At 59.3% G+C, this 15,446-nt stretch overlaps 1 protein-coding gene across 35 annotated transcripts in view; it reads right to left on the minus strand.

Annotated features, from left to right (window-relative positions):
• The window catches only part of BIN1 (bridging integrator 1), a 59,713-nt gene extending 44,602 nt beyond the window's left edge, over positions 1–15,111 (minus strand). For 26 of the 35 annotated variants that reach the window (XM_009443229.5, XM_001136476.8, XM_001136639.8 and 23 more), the window contains exon 1: positions 14,397–14,859. In XM_009443229.5, coding sequence (XP_009441504.1) covers positions 14,397–14,480 — 84 coding nt within the window. In that variant the 5' untranslated portion in view covers positions 14,481–14,859. Of the gene's footprint in view, positions 1–14,396 lie in introns of all 35 variants that reach the window. The other 9 variants (XM_001136391.8, XM_063790399.1, XM_001136876.8 and 6 more) reach the window with 4 other exon arrangements.
• Positions 15,112–15,446: the final 335 nt, after the last annotated feature.

Here is a 15,446-nt window from a genome sequence, read left to right on the forward strand (position 1 = left end):
CCGTGTGGGAGGCAGTGCTGCCGACTAAAGGCCCCAAACACCTGCCCGCAGTCCCTAGCACCACCAGGCTCAGCCCTGAGGCCAGCCACCAGCTCAGAGGCATGCTGCAGGGGGCAGCAAGGGCCTCCCACTGACCTGCAGCCCCAGGCAAGTCGCCAGCCTTCCAGAGGATTCACCCTGCAGTCCCAGTCATCATCTAGAAAGGTCCTCAGCGTGTGCCCAGGTCCCTTCACTAACACATCCAGTCCTCCTCCAAAGCTCCCGGGGAACGGCCAACACAGCGCAGTGCGCTTGGGAAGGGGAGGCAGGGACCCCATGAAGGAGGGAGGACAGAGGTCCCAGAAGCCACAGCCCACGCCTGCACCCCCTGTGCCCCAAAGGAAGACGAGCTCCTCCTGCACTGTCCCCTCCTCCCCAAGGGCTCTCTCCACCAAGAGCAGCACAGTTCAACAGTAAGGGGCTGAGCAGACAGACAGAGGGGCCAATCCCTCTAAAAAAAAAAAAAATCCCAGGAGGGAGCCAAAGGAGTGGGGCACAGCCTGGGGGCCCCCCACAGATGCCAGGTCAGCCCCCAGCCACCCCCACGCTAGGGCTGTCCACAGAGAGAGGGGTCAGGGAGGGAGGGCGGAAGGGGAAGTGGGGGCTTACAGTATCACCTGGAGCCTGGCCCCCACAAGGCCCTGTCGGGGCTCAGAACACAGCACCCCAAAGTGTGGCGCTGTGGCTCACTGCAGACTCTGAACAAAGGGCATGTGAAAGGCCTCAGAGGTAAGCGCTCTGTGACCTTCTCCTGCCCTTCTGTCTCTCTCCCCTCTTTTTCCCTGCCCAGGTGAGTCATCAAAACTGGAATTTTTCTTTCCCAAGGTGAAGCATAAAGACCAAAACCCCTTTTCCCCAAAGCCAGCCATGAAACCCAGAGAGTTCACTCTCTCCCACTCCCTTCACCCCTGAAGACCCTCATTCCACAGGGGTCCTGCACTGTATGTGGGAGGAAGCCACACAACACAGAGAGGCCGGAAAGAAGCCGAGCCGACAAGCCTTGCTGGGTTCCCCCTCGGACTATCACCATTAGGTCACACCCGTTGTCCCATCACATGTCTACATGGCTGTCCATTCCTCACCAACTTATGTCTGAAAACAGACAGTTCTCTCTGGTCCTTGCATCTTCATTGTTGAAGGCTCCCATGTCATGTAAAACATTGATTAAAGAAATGTGATGCTTTGCTCTTGGAAACCTGTCTTTCATTAGAGCGGTGTCAGCTGTGGCCCTTATGATGGGTGAGAACGATACCACACGTTTCCGCCCCTGCTGCTCTCTCTGGACAATCCCCTCCCCTTCCTTCCTTCCCAAGGCCTCAAGCCCTACCATCTGGATCCTGAGCTAGGCCTGGACTCCCTGGACTCCTCCAGTGCTGGGGGCCCCAAGCCTAGACTCAGACGGGACGGCCCTAGAAGATACACACGGAGGGCATGGGTGCAGCTAGACACCCCCCACTGGCCTAGGGCCCTGCTCCCCACCCTGAAGCAGGGCTGGTCCACGAGCCGGCACCCCGACCTTGAGGGTCCTCGTGTGTGAAATGGAGACACCTGTTCTCCCGTTTAATCCTCATGACAACCCTCCCACGCAGGATACTATCCCACCTCACAAAAGGGGACACTGAAACTTGGAGGGGGAGTAACTTGTCCAAGGTCAAAGCACTGAGGAAGAGCAGAGCTACGATTTGAACCTGGGGCTCTGAGACTTGAAAATCATATTCTTTCTACCTTGCTGCATTGTGTAAGGTGCTTTGCAAAGCCTTATACAAAGGCTTTTATCCTCCGAAGCCTCACATGCCAATTCACTTGGCACTGTGTGCCTACTATGTGCCAGAAGCCAGGAACACAGGCACGATGGGTCTAGCCTCCCCCTTCAGGATTGAGACCAGCAAACAGGGCTGTTAGCCCATTTTATGGAAGTCAAAAGGAGATGAGGAGGGAGAGCAGGAGCAGGAACCTGGGGGCTCCCACTGCCTGCTAACCAGGAGGCCAGTGCAACCTGGGAGCTCCAGGTCCCTCTGTCTCTCCCCGCATGGCTCAGGCACACAGTCTAAGCACTGGAGTGGCGCGGAGCCGACTGCAGACTGTGGGGAAGGCCTCCCTAGTCTCTCGCAGTGCAGCAGGCAGGGTGACCCGCAAGTGCAGTGGCACAAAGCCGGACGCTGGCATCAGGTTCTGTCCTTGCTGTGATCAGGGCTCCCACAGTGCTGACTCAGCTCCCCCCACCCGGCCCTGCAGCCCACACCCATTCCTCAGGGAGGCTTCTGAAGTTGGCCCCAGGCCAGAACAGCCCAGGATCAACAGACCCTGCCCACCAGCCCCCGGGTGGTGCTGCCCCGAATGCCCTCAGGGAAGGACCCCCTCAACTGGGGGGGTTGACCCCCTCAACCATGGGGCCTCCTCCAGGCCCATGGTTCACCAGACCAGGAGAACAGGGTGGGCGGGTCAACTCGGGGAAGGCGGTGACATTCCAGCTCAGCCAGGCTGCCTTCCAGGACAGGCTGCTTCACTGAGTCCTTGCAGGGAGAGGGGACACAAATAAATAAACTCCTGGCTTGGTTTATATTTCAGAAAAAGAACAAGATTTGGGTCCTGTCCCAGGTTCAGCAAATGCATCCAATTAATTGTGGATTCTGTTTCTCAGTTTAGAACAAGAGTCAGCTCATTCCTCGTCCTGGAGTCCCCTCCCAAGCCACTAACATCCCCCAGGATCCCTGCAACTCCTTCTTTGTGGGAGGTGGGAGGTATGCTTCTCAGGAGCACAGTCAGGCCAGCTTCATTCAAATCTGATCCTCCTAGGTCCCTGGATTCCTGTCGGTACCCAGGTCCCCTGCACCATGCCTCCCTGGTGGGGTCACTGGTGGATCCCGGAGTATGGAAATCCCAAGGTGAAGGGCCTGGCTCTGTGGGTTCACCTTCCCTTTGGTGTGCCAGCCTCCTGGAGCCACCCAGGGGCCCCACTCCCACCCCCAAACATATGCCAGGTGTTCCCCAACAAAGGCAGCCCCCACACTGATTTTCATTTGAAGACAATGAAGACATCTGCACCTTAACAGTCCCTTCCAAGCTCTTCTTACCACCTCCTTCCCACTCCCTGGACTCAGGGATGGGGGTGGCAGCGCCTGGGAAAGGCCAACTTGGGGCCAAGTCTGAGGCCCAGGAGGAAGGGAATCCCAGAGTTTCTCCAGCCTCTGTTCTCATCTGCCAGATGGGGCCATGGTTTGGTCCCACCTACCTCACAGGGCACAGAGAGAAACAAATGGAAAGCGGCGCGTGTGATGGTTCTTAGTAAATTACATAATGCAACAGAGGTGCAATGGCTCTGCCCCCCTGAACCTTCCAGACCCAGCCGGACCCAGCAGGAACTCAGCTGCTGCCATTCTCACTTACAGGAGTCGGGAGTTCACCTTGTTTTGCTGAGAGAGGAGTCTCCCACTTCCCGGTCCCCAGGTGGGTACACTGAGGCTTGGTGGCCCACCTGGAGCCTGTGGTCTTCTGCTACATAGCAGGTTCCTCCAGTGAGCAAGTGAGTGAATGAATAAATGATGCCAGACCCTCACCTCCACCCCCAGCCCTGTGCCCCTCATCTGGCCCCCTCCAGCCTCGGCCACACCTGCAATCTTTCGCCCTCTCCTCCCCATTCTATCAGGGTCTAAGTCAAAGGAGACCTGACTTCTGTCCCAGGGAGGTGAGACCATCAGCTCCCAATTTAGCTTTTTCAGCCTCTACAGGTGGTGGGGAGAGAATGGCAGGGAAGCTCACTGAAGTTCACTTTCAAGAAACCTGTCATAAGCACAGACAACAAGCTCAAAACACAAAAGGCAGAATGATGCCCGTGGGCTGTCATGAGATGCTCCCTGGGAAAGAGCGTTTGCATCACCCACCAGGGAGGGCAGAGCTGCGTGCTTCCCCCACACATCCTCCCAGACCCTCCAACAAGCCATAGGCAAGTGACTTGCCCAGCGCCACACAGCGGGGGAGCAGCCCCAAGGGGATGAATTCCTTCCTCCCTACGTCCTAACTTTCCTCTTCCCCTTTCTCTCATTCAGTGTCTCCCCTCCCTTTGCCCATCTGCCTGTGGTCCCAGGGTCCAGCTCCGAGCTCCATCCACCCCATCACCTGCATCTGGCCCCTGACACGTAATTAGACAGCTCATGCCACTTCAGGCCAGAGAAAAAAGGGGAGCTGCCATGGGCCAAATGGATAGGAGGCCAAAGACCCTCAAGGGGTCTTTCCCACCCAGGCCTCTCTGTGCCAGAAGGGCCCCTGCTTGCCCTGGACTCAGGCATCTTGGCCTCAGCGCCAGAGAGATGGCGAGCTGAGCAAAGGTCCAAAGAAAGTAGCAGCAGCTGTTGGAAAAAAGGGCTGGGCTGGCAAAGGCTCTCCTGGCACCCACTCCTGCCAGCCCTGTGGTTCCAACAAAGCTTCTCCAGCCACGGGCCTGGTGGAAACCCCTCGCTGCCAGACACTGCCCCCATCTCCATCCACACAACAGAGACTGTGGCATTATTCACGTTACCGTGCCCACTCCCCACTCGGGGGTCTGTCCTGGAGCCAGGGGTCCCCACAGCTGGCAGGACCACTCCTCTGAGGCCCCTCCCTAGCTCTGACCCAGCTCTGCAACAAAAGGACCCCTATGGCCATCCCAGTCAACGGCCTGGCCACACAGGGCCGTGCATACAGGGGCGCCCTAAAAAGGGTGAGCGGATCCACTGATAGACCTCCCAGCCGCCAGCTCTCCAGGCCCAGCAGCATCAGCCCTCCAGGCCCAGCAGTGTCATCCCTCCAGGCCCAGCAGCGTCACCCCTCCAGGCCCAGCAGCGTCACTCCTCCAGGCCCAGCAGCGTCAGCCCTCCAGGCCCAGCAGCGTCACCCCTCCAGGCCCAGCAGCGTCACTCCTCCAGGCCCAGCAGCATCAGCCCTCCAGGCCCAGCAGCGTCACCCCTCCAGGCCCAGCAGCGTCAGCCCTCCTGGTGTCACCCTGGGCTGTGCAGCAGGTGGAGAAGCAGGCATGCATGGGACAGGGCAGGTACAGGATGTTTTCCACCTGCCCTTCCAGCGACAGGTGTCACCTGGCCCCTGTGTCCCCAGCCCTAACAGGGGTGGACTCCAGGCCCAAGCCCTGCCCCAGACCCTGGGCATGGCTGGATTCTAATCTGGCCCAGGCCACTCCTTCTGGAGACTCCAGGCTCATCCCCTCACCTGCAACCCAGGACAATTAAGATACAGTCCTTGGCTGAGGCCAGACCAGGAGACAGAAGAAAGGTTCAGGCAACACGTGGGGAGGGAAGCTGAAGAGCCCAGGGCAGGGCCCGCCTCACCCAAGGGCCCCGGGCTACAGCCCAGGCCCAGCCTCTGCCCATCTTCTCAAACTCAGGCCCTGAATGTGCCCTGACAAGCACTGTTCCCGCTGCCATCCAAGCATCTCTCCCCACACTACCACCTGCCTCCTTTGCCCTCTGAACTTGGCTCAGGTTCTGAGGAGCCTTCCCTGACTGCTAGGGCCTGAGGGAAAGCCCCTCAGGCTCCAGTGCCCTCCCCAATCCACAGTCCTGGGATGAGTGCTGTGTGCAAGGCTGGGAGCTCCTGAGAGCAGGCACCCACAGTGGGCAGGTCACAGATGACAGAATGACTTAGGGTGTAAATGCGAAGCCATCGCTGCCTCTACCCAGGTGATCTGCAGGCTCCTCGGGGGACTTCATTCAGAGTAAGAAGTTGACCCACAAAACAAGGACCATATTTCAGGAGCCAGCGGGGATGCCTCAGGGGCTCTGAGGATGGGGAGGCCACGGAAGGCCTGAGCTCCACAGACCCTGGTAGTGATAAATCCTTCCCCCGCCCCCAACCCAGTCCTGTGGCGGCTGCTGCAGCCACCCACTCACTCCCCGTAACAATCCGGGCTCAGCCACCCGACACTGCCGCCTTCACACAGCAGGGGGGAGATGTCTGCAGGCTGGAGGCAGCAGTGGGGGCTGGGCATAGTATGGAGTCATGAATGCCCACTCCCAGGGGCACCACAGGACAGTCCTCAGTGCCCCAAGGCCACTGTGGCCCCAGGCTCCAAGGCCCAACCACCCCACCCCCACGCCCCATGCTGTTGCTGTGACCCCAATCCCACCCCACCTGCTGTCGCACTTGGGATCTAGGTCACGACGGGGGCTGAAGGTGCAGGCCCGGGAAGCAGAGGGAAGAGGCTTTGCAAAAAGCCGGGAAATGTGTCCAAGGGCAGCAGCTCTCACAGTGATGTCTGGGTCCAGCAAATCACACTGAACCCCCAGCCAGCACTGCCCAGTACTGCTGTCACCTGAAAGCTTTCTCTCATAGGACAGGCCCCTGCAGAGGACCGAGGCCAAGCCCTATTTGGCATCTGGCCTAAAATCAGGCAGGACTCCTCGGCTGGGCCTGGGCCAATCACAAGAACCCCATTTGTGGGCACCAAGCATTACAGCCACCAGCTCAGGTTAGGCCCCACCACAGCCCTGAGCAGCTGACCATGGCTGCTTTACCACAGGGGAGTGTGATGAGGAGCGATCCTGGGTCCCTCCAGGGTGGCCGGGGCAGGGTGGGATCTGCACCCACTAGCCTAGCCCCAACCTAAATCCTGCAGACACAGCATCCCTCCCACTCCCACCCTGCACCCTCAAACCCAGGGAGCCTCCAGGGCCTCTGCCAGCCATCAGTGCTGTCTCCCCACTGCCTAAAGAATCCATGCAGCCACATGTGCAACAAGTATGCATCTACTGTGAGCCAAGCTGAGGGGATGAGATGCCTTGGTGACCACAGGGACCAGAGACACATGGGCTTGCCTGGGTCAGGAAGCAAAGCAAAGTGCCCAGAGTATGGGATTCCCCCCAGGAAGTCTTCGCAGGGTGCATGTGTGTGTGTGTGGTAGGGGGGGCAGTGTCGGCAGCATGGTTCTTTCCCCGCCAGGAACATTAAAAAACAACTAGTATGACCATCATCTCATTAAAGAAATACTGTAGCAATAACAGAAACAAAATTAGAGGGACGTAAACTTTATTTTTATTTACTTATTTATTTATTTGTTGAGACAGAGTCTCACTCTGTCACCAGGCTGGAGTGCAGTGACGCGATCTGGGCTCACTGCAACCGCCGCCTCCCGGGTTCAAGCAATTCTCCTGCCTCAGCCTCCCAAGTAGCTGGGATTACAGGCGCACGCCACTACACCCAGCTAATTTTTGGATTTTTAGTAGAGACGGGGGTTCACCATGTTGGCCAGGATGGTCTCGATCTCTTGACCTCGTGATCCGCCCGCCTCGGCCTCCCAAAGTGCTGGGGTTACAGGCGTGAGCCACTGCGCCTGGCCTTTTTTTTTGAGACGGAGTCTCGCTCTGTCACCCAGGCCGGAGTGCAGTGGTGTGATCTCAGCTCACTGCAACCTCCGCCTTGCAGGTTCAAGCGATTCTACTGCCTCAGGCTCCCGAGTAGCTGGGATTACAAGCGCCGCCACCACGCCAGGCTAATTTTTGTATTTTTAGTAGAGACGGGGTTTCACCATGTTGGCCAGCTGTGGTCTAGAACTGCTGACTTCAGGGGATCCACCCGTCTCGGCCTCCCAAAGTGCTGGGGATTACAGGCATGAGCCACCACACCCGGCCAAGAGTGTTCTTCTAGACTGGAATAAACTGGAGACAGCTTTTACTATTTGGGAAAAAACACACAGCACAGGGTCCTGTCTGTCCTCATTTGCGTGCATGAACCCCCATCTCTGGACTTGCACCTAGAAACCCCAGGTGTTCCCATCACCCCAGAGTCTACCACACACTCCAAAGTGCAAGCCTAGACCCCAGGTGGAGCTGGGGGGCCGACAGGGGCCCCAAGTCTTGTTAAATAGGGGAGGTTCCTGGGGACCAAAGTCTGTCACAATGACACCCCTTCACCATCAGGGCTTTATGCAGGGAGTCCGCTGGACGCCTCCATCTCATTTGCTTGTCTCCAAGGCCTTGCCCCAGGCCAGGCCCCACTACTGATCCTACTGACCACAAGGGAGGTGGAAGCCCAGACGGGCCCACTGGGGAGTCACACAATCACTCCAGCTTCAGTTTCTTCCTTGGTGGATGGGACGTATAATACTCTCACCTGTCCACAGTGATGATGGCATGCAGCCAGTATGCAGGAAACAATGCCATTATGTTTAAGTTAATATTTGACAAGGGCTTCCCTGGAGCAGGAAGAGCCTGGCTTTCTCTCCTCGGCTCCCCAGCCCTGACCCCTGTCAGCCCTTGGCAGGTCCACAACCCTGCGGCGTCTTTAGGAGGTGGCAGCCTCTCAGAAGCCCGGGTGCTGGGCCTCTTCCACAGCACAAGAACAGCAGTAGGCTGAGTCCCTCCAGTGGTCTCCGCAGGAGCAGAACCTGGAGCCCCACCTGAGCGGGCAGCCTCTCCAGCACATTTCGATTTCGTCTTCACCACAGCCCCAGCGGCAGAGATCATGACCCCTGTTTCAGATGAGGAAACTGGGATTCCAAGAATTCAGTGAGACTTGCCCAAGGGTAGGAATGTGCGGGGGAAAGACTCAAACTCAGCTGTCTAGAGCTTTCTACCGCACCCAGAGTCGCTGCCTGGCATGAGATTCTTACAAGTGGCCCTGGGCAGCAGAGGCCATCTTTGACACCCTCCTCCTCTCCTTTAGCAGCCCCTCCTGCCTCTCCCATCCTCCATCCTGGGCAGGTGCCCCTGCCCACCTGCCCTGCACAAACACCCAGCGAGGCTGCACATCTGCACTCTTAATCCTAAAAGGAGGCTTGCCAAACAGGCAGCTTTAGGAAAACACAACAAACCAGGGTGGCATCCAAAAGGAAGCCATCCTCCCGTGGGTGCCCCTCACCTGGGACGGGAGCTGCCCACCTGCCTCTCTCCACCCGATCCACTTGCTGTGTGAGCTCCCACAGTCACGTCCACATCTCAGTCCTCAACCCAGCACACTCCTCCCACATGGGACACATGCAGAAAGTCCTGAGGGCAGGTGAGTCCCTGCCTCACCACCCCTCTAAGCACCTGCCACTATACTTGGTGGTTTCTTCACCATCTCCCCTGGTGAGAATGTCAGCTCCAGGAGAGCAGGGGCTTGGTTCTGTTGACTCCTGGGTCCCCACTCCCTAGAACAGTGCCCAGTATATGGTGGTGCTCAATATTTGTTGCATGAATAAAGGAATGAACACACAAACTTCATCATATGCCAATGGTGAAAAGTTAAGCCCAGAGACAGAAAAAAACTTACAGTTTATGGTGGGAGTAGTCAAGATTCACTCTAAAGCTCTCTGATTCCCAAGCCCAAACCCTCCACCCCTGTACACTGCACCCACACACATGCATGCACATACACTCACTGCCCCGGGTCTGTGAACGTCATAAGCCTGATCAGCCCCAGGCTCAGGAGGGATTAGCTGTCTATAGAGGCCTGTAATGGACACTCTGGGGACAGGGGCTAGGAAGTGGGGCCATGCAGGAAGAGGGTGCCACATGTGGGCTCAAGGTGCCGCTCTGCCACAGAGCTGGCATTCAACGAGCACTTGCTATGCCCCAAGCACCTGCCTGGGGCTTTACTTCCCACAACACATGTGTGAAGAGGAACCGTTCTTATCCCCTATTTGATACATGAAGAAACAGGGCTCAGGAAGGGTCCACAGCACGTCAGGGAAACCCAGAGCCTGTGCATGCCTATGCATGCTGTTCCTTACAGAGATATGAGGACAGAGGGCCTACCTCCAAGGGTAGGACTCAGGGATTCTAGAACCTCAGGGACAGTCACACAGCTTGTAAGGGACCAGCTGGGCTGGACACTGAGTCCAGGGACAAGGACCTGGTCAGATGCCAGTGAGAAGGGAGCCCCGATGTGGTGATCTTGAAGAAGGCGCAGAGAGTTCAAACTTCAGCTTCTCCAAGAATCCTTGCGATCCATAGATCTTCCTGGCCTTCACAACTTCATGAAATATGGAGGGAATCTACCACCCAGGCACCCCTTCTCTTCAGAGAGCTGGCATCCTCAATGTCCTCACACCTCTCTCCACACCTTGGACCATGCCTGCACCTCCTGGAATGCCTTCTCCTTCCCCAGGCCCCATGCAGCGTACCAAGTAGGCTGTGCCTGGACAAGTAGCCTGTGCCTGGCTTGGTCCCTGCATGAGCCAGAAGGCTATACTCAGGCCATCCAGGGCCCCTGGGGGACTGGGGAAGTCTGGAAGCCATGCTTCCAACTTCCCATGCCCACACGCCTTTACCGAACACCCAAGAACCCACACACACCTGGGCCCACCCACAGAAGATGCCCAGCTCAGAAGCCTTCCCTGCAGGGTGAGATGAACCATCTACATAAGTAACTCGGGTCCAAGGGAAGCTGAGACTGGAGAGATGCAGGAAGAGCCTGAGCAAGTTCAGAGGGAAGAGGCCCAGAGCAGGGAGGTACAGAGACAGAGAAAAAGACAAGACAGTAGCCGGCAGGGAAGAACCTCAGACATTCAAGGACAGAAGGACAGAGATGGGCCCCAAGATGGACAGAGATGGGAATGTGGGTAGAGGGGGGCATCTTTGTGCTAGGGCCTGGGAAGGGGGCGGGACCCCTGCAAAGTCAGTGGCCAAGGTGAGGAGACCAGGGCCTCTGGGTGGGCTCCCAGTGCCGTCACTGAGGGCCTGGGTGACTTGGGCAGGTGGCTGGGCCTGCCTATGCCCGCATTGTCCTTCCTATTACAGGGACCATGCACCCACTCTCAGGTGTAGCATTGCTGCTTCTGAGGTTGCTGCAAATATAAGCCTTGGTGTACAGGCCTGGCTCCTCCAGAGGAGGCTAAGGTGGCCACTGCGTGAGGAGACCTTGACCACGCAGCTGAGCATAGTGCAATTCATGGCCATGCATCAAGGCTCTAGGAATCGCCACCACTGCACCTTCCTTTAGCGAGCCTCTTCTCGGCATGTCAGCGCTGTGCTGGGCACTGACAACCCTGGGCCCTCCCTCTGCCCAGCTGGCCCTCCCCACTATCCAGCCTGCACCCCTCCAGCATGCTCAGGACCTGCCGGGAGGGAGGGACAGCATGCACACTCCCACCCTGCCAGAGCCTTCCTCCTGTGCTCACTGTCAGCCCAGCGTGGCCAGAGAAAGGCCCAGCTCCGTCAGGCCGGCTCCATGAGGACTCCCAAGCCGTGGGCCTTCAGGGGCCAGCAGGCCAGATCCCCACCCCCTCAGCTGTCCTTCTCCCCAGGCGCCCCATCCCGCGAGGGGCCCGGCCTGCCAACCTCTAATCCTCCCCGTCATCTGACCCAGGCTCCACCCTACATTGGCTTTGCCTAGCCACTCTTCTGAGGCCCAAAAATGGACACAATCATTTATAGAGGGTTCGACAAGCCAAACGCAATGGGAAGATGACCTCACAGCGCCCACAGGCTCAAGCTCCCAGCACACACAGTGCACCCCACGCATTCCGGGGGCGGTGGCCAGGGGGCCAGGAGCAATGGTGCCATGCTGGCAGGCCCTGGCAACCCTTCCAATTTATTCTCATACCCTCCTCACACCAAGGCCACAGGCCATGGGACCTTCAAGAAAAAGCTCCAGACAGGCCAGACACATGCACCCTGCCTGAGACAGCATCGGGGACTCAGCCCAGGAGGCACTGGGCCTGTATCCAGGCAGGATTTGATGAATGAGTGATGGCAGAGAACAAACAACACAAATCAATCCACCATCAGCCTGCGTCAGGCCCAAATCCCTAGTTCAAAAACATTCACTAAGCACCGACTGGGGCCAGGTAACATCCTCAATGCACACACCTGGATGTGCCCTGCCCTGCCCTCAGGGATCAGCCAGACCAGTGGTGGAGGCAGAAGGGTCAACAGGTAACAACAGTCAAAAAAGAGCTGGCTTGGGGACCCTACAAGAGTGCAGGCTGCCCTTGACCACACTGTCACCCTCACAGTCTGGATGTTTGTTTGGGCTGGAAGTGGATGTGGGAGGCCGGGGGTGAAGGGTGGATGCAAGATACGTGCCCTTCTTCCTACGCCAGGACGCCAGGACTCTCCCAGCCTCCCAGCACAGCTCCTGCCATCCTTGCTCAGGAAACGCCTTCCTGTAGCCACAGGGAAACTGGAATTGCCCCATTACCCACAGATTTCACCAAGGCAAGGTAGGTATAGTGGTGGGGCTGCCTGTAAGAGACTAGGATTCCAGTTTCATTGACAGTGGGAGTTAGAGGCGGCACTGATCACCAACAGAAGACACTGAGGATGACCCTCCAATGATGGCACAGACTCTACAGAAAGGCACACAGCAGAGGCTGCTGTGGGTTGAGGCATGGGGCTTCCTGGGAGCAGGGCCTGCAACCCAAAGGGAGGGGAAGGCTACTTTCAGAGACCTGGCCTGGATGCCTGTCATGATGGTCATGCTGCCTTGGTTTCTGATGGGGGGAGGGTCCCTAACTAGTCTCCGGCAGGCAGAGAGCAGCTGGAACACTAAACAACTCCAGTCCCAGGAAGCCCGGCATGGGCAAGGTCAGCTGTTGGCCAAGACCAGCATGCCTAGCTGACCAACTGTCACAGAACAGGGCCGTGGCCACAGAACAGGGGCTCAAGAGAGAGGGATGGTGGCTCAGGAGCTCAGTGATACATCACCACCTCCTTGGAGGGGACACGGCCCATGCCTACTGCCCTGAGAATGACATCAAAGATGCTGCTGCAGAGAAAAGACAACCAGGGCAAAGGAGACACACCAAGAGCCTTGGGGAGCCAGGAAGGGGTGGGACACCAGTGGGAAGGGGGCAGGGAACACAGCTCAGCTAACCTCCCTTCCCATTCATCTCCCTGGCCCTTTAGGGAAGGAAGCAGGCTCTGGCCCAGGGCTGCCTGCTCCAGGCACACAGATGGATTACCCAGTCATGGCAGCCCGGAGCAGGGGTGGCTGCATCTGTGCTGCCACCCCCCCACCCCACAACCTGAAGTCTTCCCAGCCCCCAGCCAGCTATTCCTGGGGCTTTAATCCCTCCTCCTCCTCCTCCTCCTTCCCTGGGGTGGGGGGTTGGGGAGCTGGGTCTGGGCAAATCTGGACTTGGCTGAGGGCCCTTCCTTCAATGCACACCCACCCACCTCCTTAGCCAGGAAACACAGGGATGAGCAGTAGGACTCTGAGGGAGGTATGGGGAAGCTCTAGGCGCCCCCCTCTCCCCCATCCCCCAGCAATCACGTGGTTGCATCCTTAGGGAGCCCGCGGGTCTCAGAAGCAAAAGTCATTGTTTATAAACAGCCACCAGGCCTGGCAGGGGAAGGCCGGCCCGTCCCTGCGCCTCCACCCGGCGGCCGCGCAGCGGGTGGGAGAGGGGGCAGGCCTGGCCGCGGGGCACTGGGGGGCCACCCTGGCAGAAACACAGATTCTGCAATCTCAGATTTCAGAGTTGGAGTCGTCAGGGGAAGTGGCGTCAGCAGCTGGCGTGATCCAATTCAATAAACCAGAGGTGGCTTGGGATAGACAGCTGACCGGGTGCAGACCCCCGCCCCTCAATCTCTGCATTTCCTGCACGCTCTGGGCACCCTGGGAGGCCCCGGCTCCATCCCCCATTCCAGCTCTCCGCGAGGAGGGGTCGGGTTTCCTGTGGCGCCTTCCACGCGCCTCCTCCAGGCCAGCTCCCCACCCGGCCGTGGGCTCCCAAAGCCAGTGCCGCCACCCGCTCCCCGGCCGCCGGAAACGCTAAGCCCCTGCTGGGGCGAGGGCACCTCCTTGCGGGGTGCGTAGCCCTGGGCTCCCGGTGGGGCCGGGCTGGGCGGGAGCTTCCAGGCCGCAGGCACCTCTCGGGAAAGGAAACCCAATCCCTCCTTCGGCCCACGGAGAACGAAAGTGGAGAAGCAGTGGGAAGGAAGGAATTGTGGGTGCCGGTTCGAGAAGCAGCCTTGGGAGTCCGGGGGAATAGTGTCCCCAGGGGCAGAGGGACATACTCCCTCTCGCCCCGAGCGCCGGCCCCGCCTAGGTTGCCTGCATGGGCCTGGAGAGCTGAGGGTCACCACCTGGCCTCCCAGCCTCCCGGCCCTTGGCCTCCAAAGCGGGGTAGCCGGGAGCGCGCGCCTGAGAAGAGCCTGGAGCAGGGCCGGCCACTGCTGTGCAGCCGAGCCACGAAGGTGCAAAGCGGGGCCCTGTCCTGCCCCGGCCGGGTGTCGGGAGACAGAGGACGCAAACCTAAGAGGGCACCCAGAGCGCCGGGGAACGCAGCCTGGGGACCTCGAAGCCCCTCGAAAGCGCTCCTCTAGAGGTGACAGCACCAGATCCTGGCGAAGGACCAGGCCCCGGGGTCGGAGGATAGGGGGACAGGTGGCCGGGACTCCGCGGCGGCTGGGACTCCGCGGCTGCTGGGGCTCCGGCTCGCTCACCTTCTCCTGCGCGCGGGTGAGCTTCTTCTGCACGTTGCTGGCGATCTTTCCCGCCGTCACCCCTTTACTGCCCATCTCTGCCATCGCGGCGCAGGCCTCGCCCGGTGGCAGGGGCCGCTCTCGCGCGGGGAGATCTTGCGCGCCGCGCTCCCAGCCCCCAGCCCCGGCCGCGCGTCCAGACCGGCTGCCGCTCCACGCCGCGCACCCGACAGCGGAGCCAACTGACGGAGGCGGAGCGTGCGCCGGACGGGCGAGCGAGCCAGCGAGCTAGCCAGCGAGCGACGCGGGGACAGAGGGAGGGATAGGGGAGGGGCCGGGCCTCAGGCCGCGGTCGGCGCCCCCCGCCCGCCCCCTCCGGACAATAAGCTGCCTTTTAAAGGGCCACTCCGGGCGCCGGCACCGCCAGGTCCGCGAGGAGGGAGGGGCGCGCGCGGCGCTGGGGCTGCGGCGAGCGGGACTCCCCTGACGCTCCAGCTACACCGCCCCGGGGCGGGGACTAATCCGCCGGCCTGGCGTCTTGGTCTTCCCCGCAAGCAGTAATCTCCTGCAACCCAGGAAAGGAGACTAGGTGGAGGAGAGGAGTGCTTTCGAAATCAAAGAGAAAGTGCGGCGAAGGGGGTGCGGCCCTGAACAGAGGAGTCGCAGCTGCTGGGAGAGCGCGCCCGGAGCCCCCTCCTTTTCCAGGGGCTCACCTCCCGCCCGGTGCCCGGTGCCCGACGCTCCGCCTCCTCCCAGCATTCGGCCCTCGGGTTTTCGCCCGGATACCCTAGGCGCCTCCGGGACATCTCCACATCTTTGCCTACGGCGCCTAGCCCAGTACCAACCGGTGCTTGGTCTTCCCGTTCGCTAAAAATTTATTATAATAACAACAACCTAGCATTACTGAGTGCTTACTGTGTACTAAGTGACTTGACAGGCATTATTTCATTCGGTCTCCGTGGCCCTAGAGGTAGGTGCTATTACTGTTCCTACTTTACAACCAACGCGCCGGGATCAAGGAACGAGATCTCTGCCTCTGTCTCCCAGGTGCTCCACCACCATACGCCGGGT

The sequence above is a fragment of the Pan troglodytes genome, chromosome 13 (assembly GCF_028858775.2).
Source record: "Pan troglodytes isolate AG18354 chromosome 13, NHGRI_mPanTro3-v2.0_pri, whole genome shotgun sequence".
NCBI lineage: Eukaryota > Metazoa > Chordata > Mammalia > Primates > Hominidae > Pan > Pan troglodytes.